Source organism: Sander lucioperca, chromosome 11 (assembly GCF_008315115.2).
Source record: "Sander lucioperca isolate FBNREF2018 chromosome 11, SLUC_FBN_1.2, whole genome shotgun sequence".
Taxonomy (NCBI): Eukaryota; Metazoa; Chordata; class Actinopteri; order Perciformes; family Percidae; genus Sander; species Sander lucioperca.
Genome location: NC_050183.1, coordinates 8,560,153 through 8,584,110, shown reverse-complemented (window position 1 = coordinate 8,584,110; position 23,958 = coordinate 8,560,153). Strand labels below are relative to the sequence as shown.

The window sequence follows — 23,958 nt, the reverse complement described above, 5'->3', positions numbered from 1 at the left end:
CAGCGTTTTAGGCAGTATCATCTCTAATCAAGAGCAGGAACCATTTTCTTATTACATTCAGAACTACTGTAGTCAACACCCATTCTCATCTTTTCCACCACCGCATGGACCAGAGAATTAATTCTCCTCTTGTCTGTGAGCATGTTAAGGACAGATAGTGTAATTGTAGTTTTTTTATTGTTTGCTGTTATGTTCGCAAGCATTGTTTTTAAATCTTGACACCGTTGTAGTTGAGGATACGTCCTAAAGGTTTTTTCGAGGTAAGAAATGAAGGTCGATTGTGTACTCACTGAAGCAGACTGACCTGACTTAGGGCATATGCTTAACCTTACCTCCACAAGCCATCAACGAAAAGATTGCTTCATTTTATTTCACAAAGCAAAATGTGGTGGCTAAAATAACAAATATGAAATTTGGAGGCATTCCTTTATGGCTTGGGACCATATTTGTGAATCTATTTCCTGCAGAATATCTGAATGAATCTGGGAATGCCATCCCAATTATTTATCTTTTACATTTCAATCCTTTTTACTAGAGTTTCAGTCTGTTGAAATTAGCCTGTTATTGTTAGAAACCACCAGAAGGGGGCAGAAAAATCTCAGTTGTCCTTTGTACTGGCAGCTGTACCCCCCCCCCCCCACCATATATTCTACTGCATATTATTGATGTTTCATTTGCATACTATCAAGTTGTAGTCGGCAACTGTACAATGCTAAATATAATCTCATTTTAGTCCCTTTATTTCTATTGTTTGCAGATGTGCAGAAAGTCAAATAAAGATGCAATTCAGAGTTTGTGCACGCAAGATTAGCTACTTATCAACTCAAGGGTGCTGAACTAATAGACTTAGGGGTAAACGTGGTGTTTGACATGCAAACAGAGTTAACTGTTAATACACACAAATTACTCTAAAGTGCTATACACACGGGTGGATGTTGCCAGCGAGCGGTGGCCTGATATTGACAGTTGGTGGGGAAACATCCTGACTGCCTGGAGCAAAGGAAAAACACAACAAAAAAAAAACTAACAGCATGGCTTGGAGTCATGCTGGTGTTAAATCATGCTAATGTTGCTACAGTCCCAGCAGGGCATATTAAAGTCTCCCTGCTTTGTTAAGATGGAAGTTTTGTCCTCTATATTTTTTTGAATCACCCACCAAGTGTGCACAGTGTGAGTCCACCTCCCAGGGATAATGTGTTGACTAATATGTGTGCACTTTATTTAGAACTTCTTTGCTTTTTAGTCAACTTCAATATTAACCTCTCTCACAATTGGGAGGAGAGTGCACTGAGGGAAAAGGTGAAGTTCTCAACAAAACTGAGCAGCTCAAGTGTTGGTCCTGTGGGGCTTTTATGGGGAAACTGGAGTGCATGATGGGATGAGATCATTCAGGGCTCTCATCTATGTGAGGATTTCAGAAATGGGGGCAGAGCTGAGTCCTCAATTAAAGCCACAGCCTCAGTGTAGTGCTTTTTAAATCCCATGAGTGTATGTTCTTGATTAAGTCCAGATAATGAGGTCAGGTGTAACGACAGTCAATTGTTTCAGGATATCACTTCATTCCCCCCTCTCCGCAGGAGTATTTTTGACCTGACAGCGCACTTTGTGTCAGATTTACTGCTGTTCTGATCCATACAGTGTTACTGAAAAGACATAAAAAGTCGGCTTGCAAGGCAGGGAGAGAAAACCCAAGCAAAACCGCTGATAGGTTTTCTCACTTGCTCTTTGCGCGAGGATCAGATAGCCAGAGAGGAGCCAGACGAGGAAGTAAAGGAGGAGGGACCAGTGCGGTGGTGTGTGTGTGTGTGTGTGTGTGTGTGTGTGTGTGTGTGTGTGTGTGTGTGTGTGTGTGTGTGTGTGTGTGTGTGTGTGTGTGTGTGTGTGTGTGTGTGTGTGGACGAAAGAGTTTATACTGGATTCTCCGGACGCCTCCAGCGCTGTGAAATCGGAGGATCTCTCCAGTTCTGCTTTTGTACCCAAAGCAGTAGGTCTAATGCGCGCAAAAGGACGCAACACTCCAGTGCTGCTGTGTATCTGCTCAGTTTTTTAACACGCTGTCGTTTAAAAAAAAAAAAAGGTTAGGCTACACACCTTTCCTGTCAATGGTAGCAGCACAGGTAGGGAAGAGGATCCCGGAAGAACCCGTAGTGCAGGTTGCCAGATTGTTTGCATAGCCTTTTTATTCCAAAACTAGCGAGCGTCGATGGACTTGTTTGCCTCATTACAAAAAGTAGGCTAGTTATTCTCTCTTAAAGTTATTGATTTGAACGTGAATGAACGAAAAGAAGAAGATGAAGGAGCTGAGGAAGAAAAAGCTGTTCGTGGTGGTGGACGTGCTGTGCGTTGCAGTTGGTAAGTTATGGACACCAAGTACAAAACTATACGTCAGCATTATCCGCATTTTATCTAGGAGTCGCACTCCAGTGTTGTCAGCAATAATTCTGATACCATGAATATCATATCTTTGTGGGGACAGCGGGTTCTTGTGTGTTTTGCACTCATGACAGCACTCATGACAGCAACTCGGGAAGCCTTCCTTTATTCTCACGTTAAAGGGACACGACGAGGACATGTTTTTTAATGAGCGGGGAGATCTTCATGACAACACAGAAGCTATTGTATTCCAGCATCTCTTTAAAAGGCAAGATAAACAACTGTGGTTCCTTGCCTGAGTCCAGTAAGAGTAGCCTGCCATCCCGCTTGTTTATGCAGATCTCATCTGCAACATTGTCCAGGCTGAAATGTGACATTAAGTAGCACCATGCGTAAAACACAGAAGGAAAATCTCATTCTCCTCACAGGCCTGCTGCTGCATGCTCCAGATATACTCGCCAAAAACTTTGCAGGACTTTACAGAGCCTCAGGAAGCTCAATGTTTGTTTATGGAAATGTGATATGCGTGCGTGCCCCGAATATTCCTCATTTTCTTCAATAGTTTGTCTGCCAGGAAGCTTCTCAAGAATTCCCCCACTTCTCACATACTGTGCCCTTCTCAAGATGTTGCTTCCACATGGCTCCACAGACCATTGTTTTGCATTTAGCTTCAGTTTTACATATATTTAGGCTTGTTTTCCATTGCTTTAGTAACGAGATCGCATCATTACTGTACAGGTTTTTGTCTCCTCGTCTCTGGCTAATGAACAAATATTGAGATGGTGTGGTTATAGTTGTCAACATTTGTCTTTTGCTATCAATCTTTAATGAATGGAATTGAATAGGATATGATATACAGAGGACCGCATGTGTCATTTCAATAATTATAAAGCCTTCCATTAGCTGTTGATTAGGTTAATGGGTTGTTTGGTGCAAAATGTTAAAAACGTTTGGTATGTGGTTTTTTTGTGTGTATATTTGTTAACTTGCTATACAAAATATATAATGTATACAGGAACTATTTACAGTTGAATGAGAGGTGGGAAAAATAACAAGCTTCGGCTTTATCCGGCTCTTTTTCGGACAGAGAGAACATATTATTTGTTACACTTTATAGATATTGTTTTTTTTTCCTTTTGGTGTGTTGCTATGCACTCATTGTGTTTTTATATTTTATTTTATTTATTTTTTTGTTCGAAATACAAATACAGATTGAAGATGAAAGATGATCTAATTGGACAATGAAACATGAATACATAAAACATTTTACAAATGGGATTATTGAAGCCATAAATATAGAGATAAACTATACACTACACACTATATTTTGTGTATATTACAAATAAATCTATTAATCATCAATAAATATGTCAAATAAAAAAGGTTGTATAGAAAAACATCATAAAACAATCAAATGCACAATTTAAAATTGATTCATTTATAGATTTATATCCATTGACATGACACCTGTGGTCCTCCATGTCAATGATAAGCCTCTGATAATAACATTTACATTGCAGAAACCAACAGAAGTGAGAAGTCACCACCACCGTGTGTGTGTGTGTGTGTGTGTGTGTGTGTGTGTGTGTGTGTGTGTGTGTGTGTGTGTGTGTGTGTGTGTGTGTGTGTGTGTGTGTGTGTGTGTGTGTGTGTGTGTGTGTGTGTGTGATGCACCACTGTGGTGGGACTTTGGTTTTTGTATTAATGCCACAAGCCCTTGACCGACGGGTGTTGCATAATGGTCTGGTGTTTTGGCGGCGTGTTCTTCCCCTGTTGTGTCTGCGCTGGTGATAATGGTGGAAGTTAGATGAAGAACTCAGAAAAGGATGTGCAGATCTGCTCTGCTCTGCAGTTTCAGTCCCCCTCTGGCTTTTCCGAGAGCTTAGGGGTGTTTTTCCGTCTGTGGGAACATCCCCAGACTGCTGAACTTGATAAGCCTCACCATTTTGCTGTCACAAGTCTGGGATTAACATCTGGGTTGGGTTTGATCGGTCAGGTCTGGATAGCTGCATCCCACCCTTTTGCCTCTCCCTTCCCCTTTGCCACCCACGTCAGCCACCCAAATAATTGTCAAGTCAACCCCAAGCTTATATGTGAGGTTGCCCCAGCCATGTAATAATAACAACATGGTAGAGCTTGTAATTATTCCATTAGCCTATACGGAAACAGAGTTTTGAGTTGGGTTTTGTCTACATTTGGAACTATTTACATTTCACATTGTAAAAAATTCCATGTGAATCTACCAACGCTGACCGTTAATCCAGTCTGATTGACAACTGCTTTTATCTTTTCTTCCACGGAAGTGATTTCTTTATTCCCCTCTGACTCTGAATATGAATCTCCTGTAATGCAGCGTACGTGTATTTCTTTTTGGTTATGTAATTTAAAGGCCAAATAAAAGCAGCAGATGCAATCACAGAGCCGTTTCTTTGGCATGCTCTCTGTCCCGTATACCCTACCCTGCCCTGCCCAGGTCAAACTAACAACTGTTGTTGTGGATGAGCCTCCGTCTATGTTCAAACCATGTCAAACACTATCTCTGAACCTCTTACTGAAGATATATCTGATACAAAATGGCTGCTTAGAGCCAAGGAGTGGTTTTCTGATTCTTTAGACCCAAGGTTTGTTGTAATAAGAAACCTGTCTGATGCATGAAGGACATTAAGTTGTTTTTGCTTTTCAAATATCTGCCCTGGTCTTCAGTTTGTTGTAATCTCTTGACCTTCTCCATTCTTTCCTCAGTGTATCCTCCAGTCTGTGTAAATCTACACTTGGCACAAGTAGACGGTGGGTTTTGGCTGAGAGCACAGACAGGAAAGGCCGGGGGTTTAACCCCTCCCTGCCCACAGCCCATAGTCGTAGGTGCAGTGCAGCAGGTTGTTCAGGAGTCGGGGGGCGATCACACTGCTCACACTGCTCACATTGCTGCATGACCTGTGCCTGCTGCAGGCGATGTGAATGGCAATGAGCTTGTGTGTGTTATGAGTAATGTGCTAAATAAGCAGTTAGCAATGTGTCTGTGACTAAACGGCCCCAAGGCAAGGCATTAGTGCAAGACGCACTCACGCGCATCTGTGTTTTTCCATGTGTAGGTTTTGTGATGTAAAGAAAGTTGTGACAATCTTGTGTCATCTTGAAGTCTACTATGCATTCCATTACACTCAAATATGACAAAAGGATTAACTGAAGTTTCATTTTCCCGTCACGTGATTCTCTGTAGAAAGATGACACTGGGTTATAGTATTTCATTATTAGTTTTGTGTATCCTAATCCTGTGGATTTGGGCTCACAGCCGGTGGAGTTATTTCATTTTGTATTAGCATCTTGTTATTGACTGATTCATTACCTGATACAATAGAGTTTGCTCCCAAAGCCCCCACAGCTGTGAAAGTATCAAAGAGTTGCTACGTATTTCCTCGCATTATGTTCATCTTCTTAGACCGTGGTTGCATGTAAATATCCCCATGCTCTGTTCTCTGACCTCACTGGATGTCGGTTAGAGTTTGTTGGTGAAGCCGTGCTGCAGCGTCTCCAGGGAGCTGGGCCTCTCATGCCGTTGTGTTGGGAAGACTGATCGTCCGGAGTTCTCAGTGTAAGCCTTGATGGGAATTGTTTTCCTCAGGAGAGCTCTGTCATGGAAACTGAAGCCCTTTTAACAACAAGGAACAAGGAACGTCCCTCTGAGAAATACCAAGCCAAATTTATTTTTTTTCTTCTCTTGTTCTCCTTATTGGGTGTTTTTTTTTTATTTTTTTTTTTTATTGATCTTAATTGCACAATGATTTCTGGTAAACTTGTAAGTCTTTTATCGGTCATAAGTGGATGAGGATCTTTTGTGGTGGTAGCTTTTTGAAAAAATCCTAACCACATTAATTGTGAGACATCAAAGCCACATTCCCCAAAAGTTAAGTCAAGTTAAGTCAAGTACACAGATGAGGTCAAAAGGTTTAGTGGTGAGCTGGTAGAACATTTAGGAATTTTAGGGAGATGTAAGGCACTATTGTGAGTGTATCTTTGATGTAATTACCTCCGCCAAGGAGGTAATTACATCAAAGAGGTGTTTTCAGCTCGGTTTGTCTGTTGGTTTGTTTGTCTGTCAGCAGGATTACAGAAAAACTCCTGGTTTCATGAAAGATGGGGGAAGGGTGTAGCATGGGCCAAGGAAAACCATAGACTGTATAATATTAATGCACAGAGCATGTGTGACGTCACCCATTTGTTTGTGGAGATCTGCTATGAGTCGTCGAGTTTGCCGTTACGGGCGCAGCCATCCTGGTTGCGGATGTGATGATTTTAGACGAGAGGGAAGAGTGAGGGAGGAGCCTCGTTACGTTTACACACTTTCACTGGCAATCACATCATAGCCACGCCCTAAAACACCCCCTGCTTTATCGCCGATTTTAAAATTAACGAGACCATAATTCAAAAAATCAATATCATTCTGTGTTGCAGAAGACTTAAAACTAGCGATTGAGACCATAAACCCATTATGAAAATGTTTACTGAGGTAATAAATCAAGTGAGAAGTGGGTCACTTTCTCATAGACTTGAAACATACAGAAACCGTCCCTTTTGCGACTGCACGTGTCACCCCCTGCTGGAATTCAGATATAATTGATTCAGAAGTGATGAAGCTTTGTCCATTAATATTATACAGTCTATGGGAAGAACCCATGACGTTTTGGAGCGGATCCGAATCACGGGGCGGAAAAACAAATAATTTTTCACTTTTGTTAACATTGTGAGATAGGGACATTTGTGCTGCATTTATGTGGTGTCGGAATAATCCAAAAAATGAGTTCTGACTGGGAAAGTTCACGCTGCGTGAGATAGGACATGCCTTGGTGGAGGTGTGCACTCTCCGAGTGCCCTTCTAGTTCTAATAGTTATTGTTTTTAAGACAGGAGGAAATTGCGTTGTTTAGGATTTCATGGGAAACTTTCCCTAATTGCTTTGCAAGTTAAACAGTTGCTGTTCTAATGCAGCTTTCCAGTGTTAAATGGTGATGATTAAAATGCTGCAGAAGTCAACATGCCAACATGTTTATTCTTTCCAGGCAAGTTTGACAGAAAACATATGCATAGAGAGGGAAGCGGAGTGAGCGAAGATTACTTTTTGACAGTGAGTAGGATTTTGGGAAATGTTGGTCCTAATTTGGAGAAACACAAACAATATCACTGGTGTTAGACAACAGCTAAACATAGTGCCATTTGCCTACAGTAATTATACAGAAGAATCACAACAAATTCAGCAATGTCACTCAGACGACACAGAAACACATTTAGTGACCTTTCAGAGAAGTTCAGCACTATTCATGATAGCTAGTCTACTCTTTAACTTGTCCTGCAGATCTTTATGGTTTAGGTTTAAACCTGTGTGGCCTAAAGCTTTGATCCCCTCCAAACCCAGACTCTTTGATTGCCAGATTTAGCTGCCCTTCCACCACTCCTACAACCTCGCCTGCCACCCTGTCTCCTTCTGCACTGCTTGGACCTAAGCATGCATAAATGATGGACTGAGCGAAACAGCAGGATTAAAAATAAAGAATGGGCAGCAGCAGGAGCAGGATTTGGTGCGACTGGTGAAGTTGGGCGTTGCTCATGTGAATTAGAATTCCAGAGGCCAACGCCGGCAGAGGTTGTAGGCTCAGCACATACCTTCCACATTAGTCAGTCCAGCTTGAGGTGAGACAGTCATTAAAGAGGGAGCATTTAGTTGTTTTATCGCGAGTCATCTTGTAAAGGTTTGTAACATCAACTATGTTGATACAGAGCTCTGGTGCCAATGATGTCCCTTCGGTCATTTTAACAGTGTGTGTCTGAATTGGAGGGAGGAAACAAAAGAGAGCAGGAAAGGGGGAAAAAAAAGTGGAAACGTTGACTGCAGCTAAAGGAAAAAGCCTTCCTCTGTCCTCGTCCACAGTGGGAGGGGATGAGAGTTGGAGGCACAGTCGGATAGAGTAAATGACTAAAGAGTGACACAAGGGTGAAAAATAAAGAAGAATGGTGTTAATGCGAGTGTAAACGAAAGCTATCAACAGAAGGAAAAGATGGATTGGAAAGGGAGGGAGAAATACAGAAAGAAGAAACTCACTGAGTGAGTTTCGCACTGGAGAGACGAGAAATGAGGGTGGAATAAATTAGAGCAAAAGTTTCAGCTGTGACCCTGAAGAGAAGTTTCAGACCAAACAGGGCAGTCGAGGGGCATGAGAACACCCCCTCTCTCAGACACACCCACACACACACACAGGCTTTACACGCCTTGAAAATATGCATAATGAAAACCCAGTTTTTCAATGGAGGAGATAATTATCCACATGGTTTTGCAGGTGCAGCAGGTTATGTCAGAGAAACAAGGGCAAGTAGGTGTGAGGTACTCTCAAACCACTGGGGGGGGGGGACTTCCAGATGATTGAGGCGTCAACTTTCCTTTTAGAAGGAAATGTGTGAGAGAGAGGACAAAGACAAAAAAACTGAGATGGGGAAAAAACCGAGAGAGAGAGAGAGAGAGGCTGAGAGAGGACGTGACAAGCCTCGAATCTCAGCCTCAGAGTGCGACTGTGGTCCAAATGGCTCTACGTAATTGCACATCTGCCAGCTAAATAAAGCACCATCCCATTGAGGCCTCTATATTTACAACAGAGGGAGAAGTGTGTGGGAGGATGCTGTGATCAAGAGAATGACAGACAGAAAGATGGAGCTCCAGAAAGAAGAATGAATGACTTTGAATAAGAGAGAAAAAAAAAAAACAGCATGGGGGAAGGAGTGGTGGAAGGAATGAAGGAAAGAGTGCAAATTGCTTCTCACACTGACATCTTTGTTTGTCCGTGGTATCAGTTGATGCTTACATTTTCCATTACACTTCTCTGACTGATGCTTTTCAGACCCTCCTTTGAGACGCAGTCATCACTAATTACTCCGCTCTCTGTTGCACTAATGCCCATTTCAGCAGGGGGAGACACCGAGGTGCCACTGTGGATGAATGCTAGATTGCGGCCAGGTATATGAGACGCCTTAAACTTCCCCGAATGGAACCAAAGCCTCTAAAATGGGCCTTTCTTAATGTGAGACAGGAAAGCTCGAGCCCTGCATCCTGCAACTTCAAACAGGCTCCCATTAGGGGCTCAGGCAGTAGATTTCTGACTGGCAGCAGGAGGTTAGCTTCCTGGCTACATTCCAAACTGGCAGCATTTCCCTTCATCTGTATAAGCAGGTGTCTAGAAAGAAGGTTCTCATGTATCCTGAATAAGTACATCCACCCCCTTCTACCTTTCCTTCATATATATGCCCGTTTGTGTTTTCTAAACATAAAAAAAGTCAGAAGCCTGGTCTTTAAGTGGAGGCAGCTATGGAGCAGTGTCAGTTTAGGTTGTGGGGTTGTCTCGTGGTATCCCAGAGACTTATTTTGTCTGCCGATGGGTCTATTTTTGCTGTGTTTGTGTATGTGTGTCTGCTTTTCAAGAGAGTGGCTGGTTTGTTTCTCGCAGATATGATCCATAAGACACATTCACACACCTCAGGATGTACCATTCATTCTGCCCATGACGGCAGTCCAGACTCTTTACATCATTTTATGTGAGCACTTTAATTTTCATCCAAACTTGTAACTTACGACTAACAAGTTAAAGTCATGTGTCAGCTGAATTAGTGCTTCGTTTATGAACACAGAAATGAAAAATTCATATATATTTTTTTTTTTTACAAGCCAAGGGAGGGTTGTTTAAGGCCAGCTGCCCTGACTTCACTCAGTACATGAAATGTGTGGCAAGCTGGCTAAATCTATTAAGAAGATTTAGTAAGTGCAAAAAAACACTCCTTAAAACCTTTAGTATGTAGCGAAACATATCAATACAAATGATACTCACAAATGTAATGGCGTTGATGTACATGCAAAAGCTATTAAGCCTTTTGTGAACTTGTTCGATGGAGGAAGGTGGTATATTTCATTAGCTGCTGGCACTTCTCTTTGAAGCTTTTCACTTAATTTTTCTCGCACTTTGCCGAGATTAATGGCTCCGCTCTGGCTAGTGTTAAAAGCTTCAAAAAACAGTTTGAAGTTACTATACCACTATTGTGACTGCAATAGAGAAATAATTATGTCCTTCTGCCATTTTAAAGTGACATTTACCATGCTGTATTAAGTAAACAAACATTCCCCGTGACTTTGTCCAGGCACAGTCTTACACAAACCTTTTAAAACTTGCTGGTATACAGTTATGATAGTCAAACAAGTCTTTACTTTTGTTTGCAGTTCCACTTGGTTTTTGATGTTGTGCTGAATGCAAACATTCCACACTGCATAAAAAAGTTGGTATTGGCTGAAATAATATATGGAGTGGAAACAGATTTCATGACACAATGTCCCCCCTGAAGTCTCCCTCAGCTGTAATGCCAGCTGGCTATGGATCCCAAAGGACAATGTTTGTTTTCATGTATGGTAATGCAAACACACTGATAATATTACGTTATCAAATAACATATTTGACATGCTGTGTAAATTTCAATCGTGTCCATACTAGATATATGAGGAGCCTGGAAAGGTTTAAGATAATATTTTGAGTTTCCTGGCATTCTCTTTCTTTGTTTTCCTTCTTCACAGAGATTAAATATATTTTTTAAACCAAGCATCAGAGCCTTGGAGTAGTAGTCACAATAATAACTCCTGTAATGACATTCTATCCAATGTCTGTTTGATTTAAGTCCAACCATTTGTCAGCGATGGTGATATGGAAAGGTACACCAGAGACGGTTGTTTCTTGCCAGGCTGGAAGCAGAATGCAGGATACAGATGCAGAAGCTGCCACCCAAAAGCCACATCAATAAATCCATCTCAGGGCGCTCCCCTGAGGCTCCAGAGACAGGATGTCAGTTAAATACAAGAGAACGTATACTGTGGTTGACACAAACAGGATTTTGGTGGCGCGAAGAGGAAAATATGTGGAATAAGACTTTATACACCCGGTTTACCACCCTGTCCTGACACGGCTGGTAGATGTGGAAACAGGGATCCAGGAAGAGTCTGGTGCTTGGTGGCCAGTGGGAAGTTGCCGTGCGGGGACAGGTGTCATCCAGCTGCTGCGGCTCACAAATAGGCCAGGGTGTAGACAAAGGGGGGAAGGTAGAATAGATGCATTGGACAGGTGTCGGCTGGTAAAATTGGCTAAAATTAGTTAAATATTTATATTTAAAGCATGTGTTGGTTAAAGCAATAGTTCTGCATTTTAGGGAAGTACGCTTATTCACTGAGAGTTAGATAAGAGTGATACCGCTCTCATGTCTGTACTCTAAATATGAAGCTACAGCTAGCAGCTGGTTAGCTTAGCCTAGCATAAAGACTGGAATCAGGAAAAACGACTAGCCTGGCTCTGTCGGAAGGTAAGAGCAGGCAGATTTTTATTTTGCATTTCACCCATAATAAACCTGCCAAGAAAATATTTGTTTGACGACCACTTGTCAAAACTGAAGGCCATTTTTGCTGATAAGTGTACTTTTACTTAAACATCTTGTGTTGAAATATTGAAGATGGGAGTTGAGATTCCTCCTTTTTTTTAAATGTCATAAGAAGATTAGAGCTTTTCGTGTTGAAATCAATTGGTATCTCTATTTGTGTGTTTTCCTTCCCTGTTTGTCTCGTCTAAACCCTCCGAGGTCGGGTTACCAGGAGTCCACGTGCAATCGTGGGTTTATCCTTTAGAGCACTATTGTTTATTCTCCTCTCAACACAAAGCTTCTATTTTGCCGCTGGCCTTTCCGTACTGAGCCAATAAGACTCTTTGTCTATATAGTGTCTGTGAGGAACATGTGTGCAGTTAGCATGCCACTAAACAATGACCGTACTCATCTCATGTCACCTTGGATATATGCGATGTCAGACACGAGTGAGACCCACTGCGGGCCATTGTACAGGTGTCCTTGTGTACTGTTGTTTATTTTGAATTAATGCATTTACTAGAGGAATATCTCTGCTTCATTAGTTAATTAGTGGTTTAGTTTTAGTCATAATGTTGTTTTTCTCAGAATGAACTCATGTTTTAATGTAACATGTTATACATCCTTCGTCACATCTTTTTGAACTGCTCAGCCCACAGCCCCAGCATTTAAGAAAAACCTGCCAGAAGTTTTTTTTTTTGTCAATATTCATACATTTAACAGTAGGCTGTCGTTTCATGTTCGTTTCAGGGTGGATGTTAAACCCGGTGTTGCCATCAATCCAGTTGTATATTTTGCTTTAGTCTCAGTCTTCAGCATGTGGACCGTTGTTTTCTCATCAGTCAGTCTCGCTGGAAGTCCTCCTAGAATTATGTCAGCTGCAGACATTTCTTTTGAAATAATGGGAGGGGTGCACTGCTCATTTACACAGAAATGTAATACTATTGGTAAAAGCACTTTTCAAGTATGTGCAGTGTTTTTTCACAGCTGTTTTTCTTGCGTTTAGTATGTGGCTGTACCGTACAGCATTCCAACAGTGGCCCCAAGACTGGACTGTCTGTCTGCCTGTTAGTGGTAGTGGATATCAGGGTGGAGAGTACATTCCTCAGTAGGGCTGCAACTCATGAGTTTTCAATCTATTAATTCATTTTTTACACTTGACTTAAATGTCAGAGATAATGACAAATACCCAACAAAAGCTACCTGAGTCTTTCATACTCAAAATATTTTGAGTATGAAACACTTACTGTTGTAGGCTTAAAAAATGTGTAGTAAAAAGTTAGAGGTCATATCAGTTACAATGGATTCCAATGGTGAAAAGTTTTCACTGCTGGGAAAAAAAAAAGTATCATAACATCCAAAACAACCTCTCAAACTACTTGCACAGTCCACTTCAGTTCTGCACATCTACTGTATATCCTCAGTATGGTCAAAACAGCCATAGTTTGCCAAAAATCTTCCCTCATTCGCTACCAATTTAGGGGAAGTTTGACTTTAAAGATGAAGAGCAAAAAAAGCTTCTGCATAATGTATTTATTAGCATGTGTTTATCAATACTACTTTATAAAGTGTACCGTGTCTTTTTTTATTCGTTGTACACACGCTTAGAGAGAGAGAGAGAGAGAGAGAGAGAGAGAGAGAGAGAGAGAGAGAGAGAGAGAGAGAGAGAGAGAGAGAGAGAGAGAGAGAGAGAGAGAGAGAGAGAGAGAGAGAGAAAGAGAGAGAGAGAGAGAGAGAGAGAGAGAGAGAGAGAGAGAGAGAGAGAGAGAGAGAGAGAGAGAGAGAGAGAGAGAGAGAGAGAGAGAGAGAGAGAGAGAGAGAGAGAGAGAGAGAGAGAGAGAGATTGATTTCCTCAGGAGCCTTGAGCAGCTATATTTGGTCTTATATTTGCACACAGCCACATCATTCTAAAGAGCTGCAGTTGTGTCTGCGCTGATTTGTGTACTCTCTTGTGTCTGTGAGTATGTGTGTGATATGTGATTTTTTTTTTTTTTTTACATAAGCACACATGCCTGTGTATATAAATACTATTTTGCAATGTTTATTTTTGTAATTCCTTGCTGCGCATTTCTACCCTGACATTTACCGACTGAATGTTTTTTTTCTCTTTGTGGGTTGTTTTCATCATTACGGTTTTAGACCTTGAGGCCCGAGAGGGAAAGGGAAAACAATTTCACTATCCTTAGAGAAACATTTTCACGTCCCGGCTTTTAGAAAATGATGTCATTTCTGTCTTACGTTATTCCACCAAAACATGTTTTCTCAAATAGTGATGTCCATTAACTTGGATCAACCTTGTTCCTGGTCTGTAAGCCCAGTTATAATCTTGGCAGTGACTAATGCATTCATCTCATTTCCCCTAAAGCACAATCTCTCCAAATATGGTGAATAAATCCAACCCATCTCATCAGACTGTTCTTCTGCTTTGTTTTGGCTACAGCGGCGCTGCCCTTCATCATAATGTCCATTGTGTTCAAGCCATATCAGAGAGGGCTTTACTGTGACGACGAGAGCATCATGTACCCCCTAAAACCAGACACCATCACCCATGGCATGCTGGCGGCTGTCACCATCACCTGCACTGTCATCATTGTAAGTTTTACTTCTATCTGTCTCCCACCCTCTCTTCTCACAGGGAGCTTTATTACATCATCTCACTGAAGCCACAATCATGGAAAGTTTACAGGACTTCACTCATTTAACAACATTCTGGGCTGTTTGCTCCATAACTAACTTTAGGAATTGGGCAAAGTGTTGATGTGTAAGGATAAGAAGGGAAAGTAATTTAATTCTAATCATGCAAAAAATGGTGAAAAAAAATTTGATCAAAGCCTAAAAATAAAACTCTTTTCACTGTTGGCCCTCTTCCCTCAGATCTCCACTGGAGAGGCTTATCTGGTCTACAGCAAGAGGGTTTACTCAAATTCTGACTTCAACCAGTATGTAGCTGCACTCTACAAGGTGGTGGGCACCTTCTTGTTTGGTGCATCTGTTAGCCAGTCGCTCACCGACCTTGCCAAGTTCACCATTGGCCGCCCGAGACCGAACTTCATGGCCGTATGTGTCCCTAAGGTCTGCACGGGATACATGCAGGTGATCAACTGCACAGGCAAGCCTCAGGATGTCACCGAGTCCAGGTAGGAGGGGGAGATCTCAGTGTTTATAGTAGTATACTTGTACCATTATGCTTTAACGCTAATTATCACATACTGGTGTTTGTCTGTGGAGTGAGATTCTAACCCATTTAACATGATGCCGACAGGGTTCTACAGTTTAAATGTCCTGTGTGGCGCATTTTGATTTGTTTTCTTCTCCAGATTGTCCTTCTACTCGGGTCACTCGTCTTTTGGAATGTACTGCATGCTTTTCCTCGCAGTAAGTACAACACATGAGCCTAAATCCATGGTTAAAAGTCCTAACACACAGTGTAAACACGCATCTCTATGTACAGTAAACACAGAAATCACTCCATGTGATCACCATGCAGATATCTCGGTGTGATATCTCAGCTGAGAACAGGCTTATGCATTTGGATCCGTACTCGAGGGCTAATTGTTGAGGAGGAGAAAAGGCTCATAGAGGTGGTTTGTGTCTGTGGACATAAAAGGACAAGGCAAGAGTTTAGAGGAAGAATGTGGGTACTAGGAAAAATGATCTGGAGGCCTCTGCTGCCTTTTTCCCAGCAATGATGACAGCAAAGCATGTGCTGTGTTCTGTCCTCCAGGCCTATCCAGTTTATTACCCTTGGCCCCATCCCTTTGTATAAAAAGCCAGGCACCAGTGCTCGACAGCAAGCGTCAAGAGGCCAAGCCAAGCAACATTGTTCAGTTTAAAGACAGAATATCTCAAGCGAGTGTCCATTCCTGTCAGTGGCTCTCAGGTTTCCAGGCAAATGCTGCAAACAAATTGGGCAGAGCTGTGATATCCAGCAGCCTGCGTCCCTCAGTGTTCAGTGCAGAGTGTGGCTGTGTGACAGGAGGGACTGTAGTGTGATGCCAATTTTTGCACCTTCAACAGCAGTCCAGAAGAAGCCCAGAGAAGTACTGTACTGTTGCCAGGTTCATAATTGTTTTGCTGTTTTCCAGTAAAAAGGGGTTTCAGTCCATAGTGGACATAAATTAGTTTCGTACTCAACACCTTTTTTTACAGTTAAATCCAATTTGGGGCTTACCAGCAACTGTTTTTGCATTAGCGAGACACAAACTCGAAATAAATGGACTTTTTTTGTTTTTGGTGTTTGGAGTGAGGTACTATTTAAACTTTGAAACCTTACAGTACAGCAAATGCAGAGATGTGGAGATTGCTCCATTACTTTACTGCTTTGTCAGCATACTGCATGACATTTATATAACATTGTGTCTTTGCAACTACTGTAGATGTTGGTCCAGACAGCATTTGCATTATCCTAACCCTTTTTTGTTTGTATTGTGTGATAACCAGACCAAAACCACTTCACGTCTTTTTCTCAGTGTAATAGCAAGTTGACAGCAAGGTTATAATAGTTTTAAATGTTCAATGAGTTTTTATTTTAGTTTTGACTTTTGTCAAAACTAATTTCTATTTCATTTTCAGTTTAGTTTTAGTTAGTTTATAGTGTGTTTGCTACTTTTAGTTAAGTTTCCGTTTTTGTTAGAGTCAGGTGAAGTATGTAGCTAAATATAATACATTACAAAATACATGGTTGGAGAATAGCCATGATGTTTAATGTTAAATCTTTGTGCTTCTTTAATGTCTGAAGTGAAGCAATTACGGCACAGCGCCATCTCTCGTCCGTTCAATGTCTGTGGTTCACTGTCACGAGAGTTGACGAGAATTCATGCTGTCTGCTTTTTTTCAACAGTGACATATTTTTGATGTAGTTTTAATTAACTTTAATTTTAATAGTAGTTTTATTCTAGTTATCTATGTATCTATATTTCATGTTTTAACAATTTGCAGTTTATGTACTTATTATCCATTGTTCGGAGCTTTTATCTGTTTATATATTTAAGTGTATTTTGTGTCTTTGTGTCTTGCCTCTGGTGTCATTTCTGTCAATGGACCTTTTTCACAGCAGACATTTTGACTTGTCATAGTAGGAAAAGCACAGCTGAAATTGATAACCTTGGCTCAATTCCATCAAGTGTCCCAGTAAGCTATCAGTGAGTCAGCATGCACAATACCAGGGTCTCTCCTAAGTGGAATGCAGCCATCATTAATGGTTTTGAATACACCTGTGCTTTTCCTACTATGACATGTCAACATGTCTGCCGTGAAAAAGGTCTATTTGGGTGTGGGTGTGGGTGTGGGGGGGTGTGTGGGTGTATGAAGCACTTTGTGCTACATTTTTATGTATGAAAAGTGCCATATAAATAAAGTCTGATTGTTATTATAGCTAAAAAACTAAACTGAAATGGTTTACACTGGTTTACATTTTTATTAGTTTATTAACCTGGCAATATACCGTAGTTTCGCATTAGTTTTAGTTTTTCTTGAAGGGTTTAGTTTTGATTTAGTTTCAGTTTACTAAAAAATATTTTTCGTTTAGTTAACAATAATAACCCTGGTTGACAGTCTCTCCCCCCTGATCTCTCTCTCTCTTTTCTGTCTCTTCTCCACCCGTGGTCTACCACCCTCTGTTCCTTTTCCACTTCCTCCAGCTTTACGTGCAGGCGAGACTGGTGGCTAAGTGGGCCCGACTTCTCCGGCCCACCATCCAGTTCTTCCTGGTGGCCTTTGCGGTGTATGTGGGTTACACCCGAGTCTCTGATTACAAGCACCACTGGAGCGACGTGCTGGTGGGGCTGCTGCAGGGAGCGCTTGTTGCTGTACTTAATGTGAGTCTCCACGACAACTTCTCTCAAGGGCAAACATTGCAAAATGTGGAATTCCTACATGATTTTTCCATGATATCAGTCATAACATGGTCTGGTATCATGATGCTGAGATCTTCATGCAGTGATGGAAGCCAATCATCAAGCAATTCACAGAAAGTCTGAAATTTTATACTGAAAATTGTATGATGTCATCAGCTTAGAGAAAAAAATATAACAAATATAACAAAATAACAAAACAATATAACAAATATAACAAAATAACACTTATCTCTAGAAAAAATGTTCACATGTTTTGACATTTACTTTTCTGTGAAGTGGCTCCAGCCTCAAACCTGGTGACATTTGTACTTTGAGTCTTACTCCTGTGTTTTCTGGCTAAAGGAAAAGCAAACATGGATGGTGCTCCAGGTCATAAAAATGACATTTAATGGAAATCTTTTTATTCGTGATACTCCCTTTCAAAGCAGAACAGCCACTGAAGAATGGTCCATATTTCAGCTTTATTTCAGTCTGGCAGTAAAAATCCATATAGCTGACAGAGAGCATGAGGGGAATGAAGTGTGACAGCAGCAAAGTGTGATTTGATACAAACCCACACGCTTACACTGGCAGGTTCTCAGGCAATAAGTCCATTCAGAGACCTTTATCCAGCTGGGCTTCTTTATTATTGTTGTTGTTGTGTGTGTGTGTGTGTGTGTGTGTGTGTGTGTGTGTGTGTGTGTGTGTGTGTGTGTGTGTGTGTGTGTGTGTGTGTGTGTGTGTAGCCTGCACTTTTGGCCTTCACAGTGTTGTGTGCAATTAGAGACTCCTGGGCATAGTGTTTTATGGCCTTCAGGGGATGTGCCTGCTCCCTGTGTGTTCCTCTCAGATGTGTGTGTATGTCACTTAACAGCTGTGCACAGACCTGTCCAGACATATGCAATCACAGTTTCCAGCCCTGCCCGTACCTCCTCTACATCCCTTACATGCTTATACTCCAATCTCTGTGGGAAAAGTATTCCATAAGTGACCAGAGCTAACATCCTCTCATTTTTCCTCCTCTGCAGGTGCACTTTGTGTCAGACTTCTTTAAGAAGCGTCCTCCTCGTTGCACTAGGCCAGACACAGCTGATAGCGAAGAACCAGAGAGGAAACCCAGCGTGCAGATTGTAGACTCCGAACACAGCAACCATTTTAACTATCACCGCAATCCAGGCCCTGTGTGATAGGGGCTGACGCTAGGGAACAGAGGCTGCAGCCTGCAGACCCAAAACCTGTGTGATAGGGTCCAACTCTAGGGCTTCAACCTTGATTGTGCAGTCAACAGCATTCAGTGAATTACCTAGGTCTTGACTCTATCAGCTGCCTGCTACAGACTCCTGATGCTATGTGAGGAGTCCTATGAGTGTGAGATGTTAAGTTTTAAAGTGTCTACATGAATTCTGCAGCCAGCCCTTTTGTATGTATTTTTGAAAGAAGTAAAAGGTAGAGATCAGGTCTATAGCTTGCAGCCTCCAAGCCCCATGCTCCCTGCCTCTGTGTCAACCACTCACACCCCACCTACTCCCCAACCACTGGACTGACTGAGGGGGCTGCATCCCATCGCCAGGTGCCTGAGCCCCCTCTCAAAGACACCATGATGATCTCCTATCTCCCGTAAGAGAGAGAGGAGCATGTTGTTTTTAAGACACAATTGTTGATGTTGAAGTGTATGTGCTTAAAGCTGCATTAAGCGAAAGACTCCAAACCCACAGCAACAAAGCTATAATATACTAATGCCTTCTTAAGTGCCTGTGGCTTATGTGTCAGCAGATGTGAACAGCAGAAATGCAGGAACATGGGCAGCCAAATCAGAGTCCTATCCTTCCAACTGACAAATGTAAGTCTGATATCCACTCCCTTTTATGCCACCACTTCCTGAGAAAAAGATGGATATCTTTGGCTTGATACATGCTCCACTTACTTTACTTATCACTTGTTTATTAGGTGCAATAAACATTTCTCAGGCCGTGTTTGAAGGAAACAGCTGCCCTCAGATTTATGTAATGGATAAGTGAGAGTAGTTTCACTTATATGGATTGATGAACTAAAACAGCCTGAAAACTGCAGAGATGTGGGACGGGAAGATCTGAATTCTCAGTGGAATTCGCAGTACAATAGCAACTATTCTACTTACCAGGAGTTCTTTGATTTTATGTTAATATCAAATGTATCGCTTAATGTAGCTTTAACAATTTTTGTATGTTTTTGATTTCTGTATGTAAGGAGCCAAATGTGTAGGCAGCGATGAAAGAAATGTAAGAACGAGAGGAAGAAAGACAAGAATGTTTATAAATGTAGGTAAAGGCACAGTTTGTTGTAAGTGCACCTTAAAGAAGAGGCTCCACACTAGTAGAGCATTGCAAATCATAACAAATTATTTTAACGGTAAGTCCACTTACCATTTTCTCCATGTTTCATGTCATCCTGTTGGCAAAAAGGCTCACAAATGAATGTCAGCTGCAGGCCACCACAAAGCTGCTTTGAAAGGCGATCTATATTGAAAATCTTAGGTCAGATGTAATTCTAAGATCTGACATTAGTTGACGATGCGTTTCTGCCAGCTCCCCTCACAAACAGATCTGGGTGTCTACTCCGACAAACAATGTAACCCTTTTAAAAGTGACTATACAGGCTTGTTGTCCCCGATGACTCACTACATTGATCAACTCTGCTTCACTAGTATGAGTGGATTTCTACTCCCAGAAATTATTCTTAGTATCATGTTGTATCATTGCCCAAGTGTGTCCAGATAAGTGCCTGACTTGTCGCATCATCTCTTCAGTGCCAATTAGTCTGAATCTGAACTAAGGAAAGGAGATCATATACTGAGTCTTAAGGCCCTGACACACCAAGGAGATCGTCAATCCAAGTTGGGCCGACGGTGAGCGTCAGTCGCCCCTAGTTTTTGCGTTAGGCCATGTGTCGGCTTTCGTCTGCCTTTTTTTGGCCAATCAGTGCCCGTTTCGGCGTTGGCGCAAGAAATTCATCTGGTTGGCTATTCAGCTCAAGTGAATTAGTACACGAGAAGAAAAAATGTAGTAGAGGAAAGCAAACAAATAACTGAGAGTGCACACAGAAGGCTCTTCTAATTTTTCATCTTCATCTCATCTGATCAATCCAATACACTTAGAGCTGTCAAAACTGCCCAAAAGTATGTTTGAATGTTCTTTTTTTTTTTTTTTTTAAACGCATAGGTTTGAACTATTGGAATGCACATTATGTCCATAAGATGGCGGTTTCTCTTTTTGAATGATGAATAGATTACTGCCACCTGCTGGCATGGAGAGTTATTTCCTCTCACGCAGGCGCAGACTGTACATGGCATTTGGTCAGCTGTCTTTGCGGTGTGTTCAAGTGCAATTCCTTTGGCCAAGAATAGGCGACGTCAGGCGACACCACAGTTGGCCTTCACCGCCACTAGTTCTTGGCCATCTGCTTGGTGTGTCAGGGCCTTAAAGGTTAAGGGCAGATTTTATGTCCAGACTGAGTCAGATTCACCTTTTAACAGTGGTGATGCTTTTCTAAATATGTATACATTTAATTGTGGAGCTTGTGAATGAAATATGTTTCCCCTGTGTGAAATGGACTGCAGAGGTCGAAACCATTGATACAGATAGCTTTCATTTCTGTTGGACTTATGTGCTATACCACTACTTTATTGCCAATCAAATATTAAGCAATTTGCCCTCTATCTTATTATCTTATTTCTGTTTTATTGTGTTTTTTTTATTTCTAAAATAATAATAATTAAAGAAGGATGAGACAACCATTTTGAAAATGGTGTTTAATTTATTTTAAATAAAAGAAGTTCTTTATTTACTCTTACAAGGTTGGAAATGCCAGCGCTGTTTTTGTGCAATCACCCCTGCTTGCCACTATGAGCCACAAATACTGTATATACTAATGCTATGAGACATGTTTCATGTTGCGTATATATATGCTTGTATGTTTTTATTTCACATGTAGTTGCGTTTTTAATTTCACCTGTACAGTGTGCTTTGGCCCGTGCCTTCTCAGACTGGTGGCTGGAGAAGTTTGCCACACAAACGGATCCAATTCCAGGTCCAAACATAAGCCAGATGCTTTGGCAGGGCTTTTAAAGGGCTGTTGTAATGATAAAGGGTTACATACCCAACTGTGTTTTTGAAGCTAGTAACACTGCTCCGTTCCCACTTCAAAGATTCGTCTGTGTTCCTCTTCCCATTCCTGTGTTGATAAATGAGGTTAATTTGGGAATAAGGTCTCCTGTACAGTTTGTGTACAGCATGCAGACCCCTGCAGGACTGACAGCAGATCTGAGAGACCACAAAGCTGATAAGGGGGGGGGGGGACAGGAAGACAGAGAGAATCTCACCTGGTAGTGATTGTAAGGCCCCAAAGCTGAGCTGAGACTAGAGAAAGGCAGGGTACTTTAGGGGGTGGGGGTGGGGTATCCCATGGGGAACCTTGGTCCCTGAGGACTTCTACACATTTAAAACAGATTTACAACAAGAAACAGCTGGAACTAGTTGCAATGAAGTGCTGTGCGAGCCCCCACCCCTGCTCCCCTAAATCTAAATCATCAGAGTGTATTACTGCAGCCAGACTAATAGCCCAAATGAGGATGAGGATGTAGAAATGGCATGGTGTTTGATGCCTCTCTAGCTTCATGAAAAACCAAGGTTCTCAGCTGTTCATGTGGCTCCATGTGTTATTATGCTTTATTGGATCAGTGCCTTAAAGTAGGCACTGGTTGGCCAATCTCTTGTTTATATGTCCATTTGTAGGTATGATTCACATTGTTTGCTTTTTGTGCAAAGATCTATATGCTTTAAACCAGAGAATTTTAAATAAAGGTATAATCCACATTCAGTTATGTTGTTTTGTTTATACATTTAATGTCACTAATGTTTTGATGGAACTACACCGGGCTTCCTTAATTGTTGATACAAAGATTTGAGGCATGATATATTTCATGTCTACAGTACTTGATAGATGGTGATGGTAAACATGTGTCCTGCAGAAAGGAACTTTTGCCCTTTTAAAGAAATTAAATATGATAAACCACGTTGTTACAGCATCACGATTTCAAGATGTTCTTGGTGAGTTCACTGTAATCTTGATTGCAAGCAATATTTAATTTCAATGATGCAAAATAACAATCCTTCACAACCCACAAGCCAAAAAGTCAACACACTCGAAATGGGTGTTGCAACAAGGCGTGGAGGGCGTTCGTTATCTAAAGATTGTTTATTTCATAGTTTATCCACCAGGATGATGTAAAGCATCTGCAACAGATCAGTTTGCCCAAAATACAGAAACAAAACCTATTTTCTCACTGACCTCGTGAGCTTTTTTTGCCATGCAAAGACTTTTGGTTTTATCAGCCCAGGTTTTTAGATGTCCATCTTTATGATTATGGCCTCCACCCAATTACAATGAAGATAAAATAAATGTAGTTTGCGGTGCTAAAAGTTTTAAAAATAACATTTTGAAAACGAAACCGTCAGAAACAATGTTTGTGTTACTCTGGTTGATTCACAGAGCACATGTTTTTCTGTAATTTGGGTAAACTAACCCTTTAACATCATGAATTTTGAAAATAAAATTCATTCACTCATTAGGTTTGAGGTTTATCTCTTATTTAGAAGAGGTGATATTGTATGGGAAATCAAGATCCATCACATAAAGCTAATAAAACAGAATCGGGGAATGTAAATAAAGGTTCAGATTTACATGTATTATGGTTTAAGCACTCGTGCACTGCAATGCCTAAAGATTTAACATTCTACCTCTGGAGATGTGCTGTCAAAGGACTGAGTCATGACATGACTTTTGTTTGTGCATTGGACATTTTTCTGCAACAAAAATGAGTGCTGAGGATTTAGGAGGGGTTAATCAGGGCTCCCCTGCTGCCTCAAGGCTGGAGAATGGACCGCTCCACAAAAACAAACACATATATTTATAATGAAATAAACACTGGACCCATGGGGACATTTGTGGCAGTTTTGTTTGCAGCAGTATTGAAAACCGTCGTCATCCCTCATTTAAAACAATATTACTCACTTGCACAGGGACATTTTTTACTTTGGTGTCAAAACAACTGGCAATGGAAAACATTAAGGTATTTTATTTACATGACTACCCATTTAGCTTCTTCTTCTTCAGGGTGATTTACAATATGTTAGTTCATAGCTTTCTCATTAATATCTCCAGAGATGCATAATATACCCTTGCTGAATATATTACCCCTAAGGCCTAATAGTAAATTTACCTTGTTACATTATGAAGAATTGCCTCTAAGGTAACCAGTGCATTTCTGAGCTTGCTATACAGCATAC

The 23,958-nt window shown here is 41.2% G+C and overlaps 1 protein-coding gene across 2 annotated transcripts; it reads left to right on the top strand.

The window, feature by feature from the left end:
* Positions 1–1,716: 1,716 nt before the first annotated feature.
* plpp2b (phospholipid phosphatase 2b) lies at positions 1,717–22,489 on the top strand. 2 transcript variants are annotated; one of them, XR_004898789.1, is made up of 7 exons: positions 1,717–2,352; positions 14,242–14,393; positions 14,676–14,938; positions 15,119–15,176; positions 17,441–17,617; positions 18,664–21,096; positions 21,127–22,489. XR_004898789.1 is itself a non-coding variant. In XM_031307289.2 (6 exons), the coding sequence occupies exons 1-6, from the start codon at positions 2,274–2,276 to the stop codon at positions 18,820–18,822; spliced, it is 888 nt and encodes a 295-aa protein (XP_031163149.1). In that variant the 5' UTR covers positions 1,717–2,273; the 3' UTR covers positions 18,823–22,489. The 2 variants fall into 2 exon arrangements, 1 of the variants encoding a protein (XP_031163149.1); XM_031307289.2 differs by having other exon boundaries at positions 18,664–22,489.
* The last annotated feature ends 1,469 nt before the right edge of the window (positions 22,490–23,958 follow it).

Coding starts and splice junctions, on each gene's coding strand:
- plpp2b (XM_031307289.2), top strand. CDS start 2,274: ATGAACGAAAAGAAGAAGATGAAGGAGCTGAGGAAGAAAAAGCTGTTC. Junction 14,394..14,675: donor TCACCTGCACTGTCATCATT/GTAAGTTTTACT, acceptor CTCTTCCCTCAG/ATCTCCACTGGAGAGGCTTA. Junction 14,939..15,118: donor CAGGATGTCACCGAGTCCAG/GTAGGAGGGGGA, acceptor TTTCTTCTCCAG/ATTGTCCTTCTACTCGGGTC.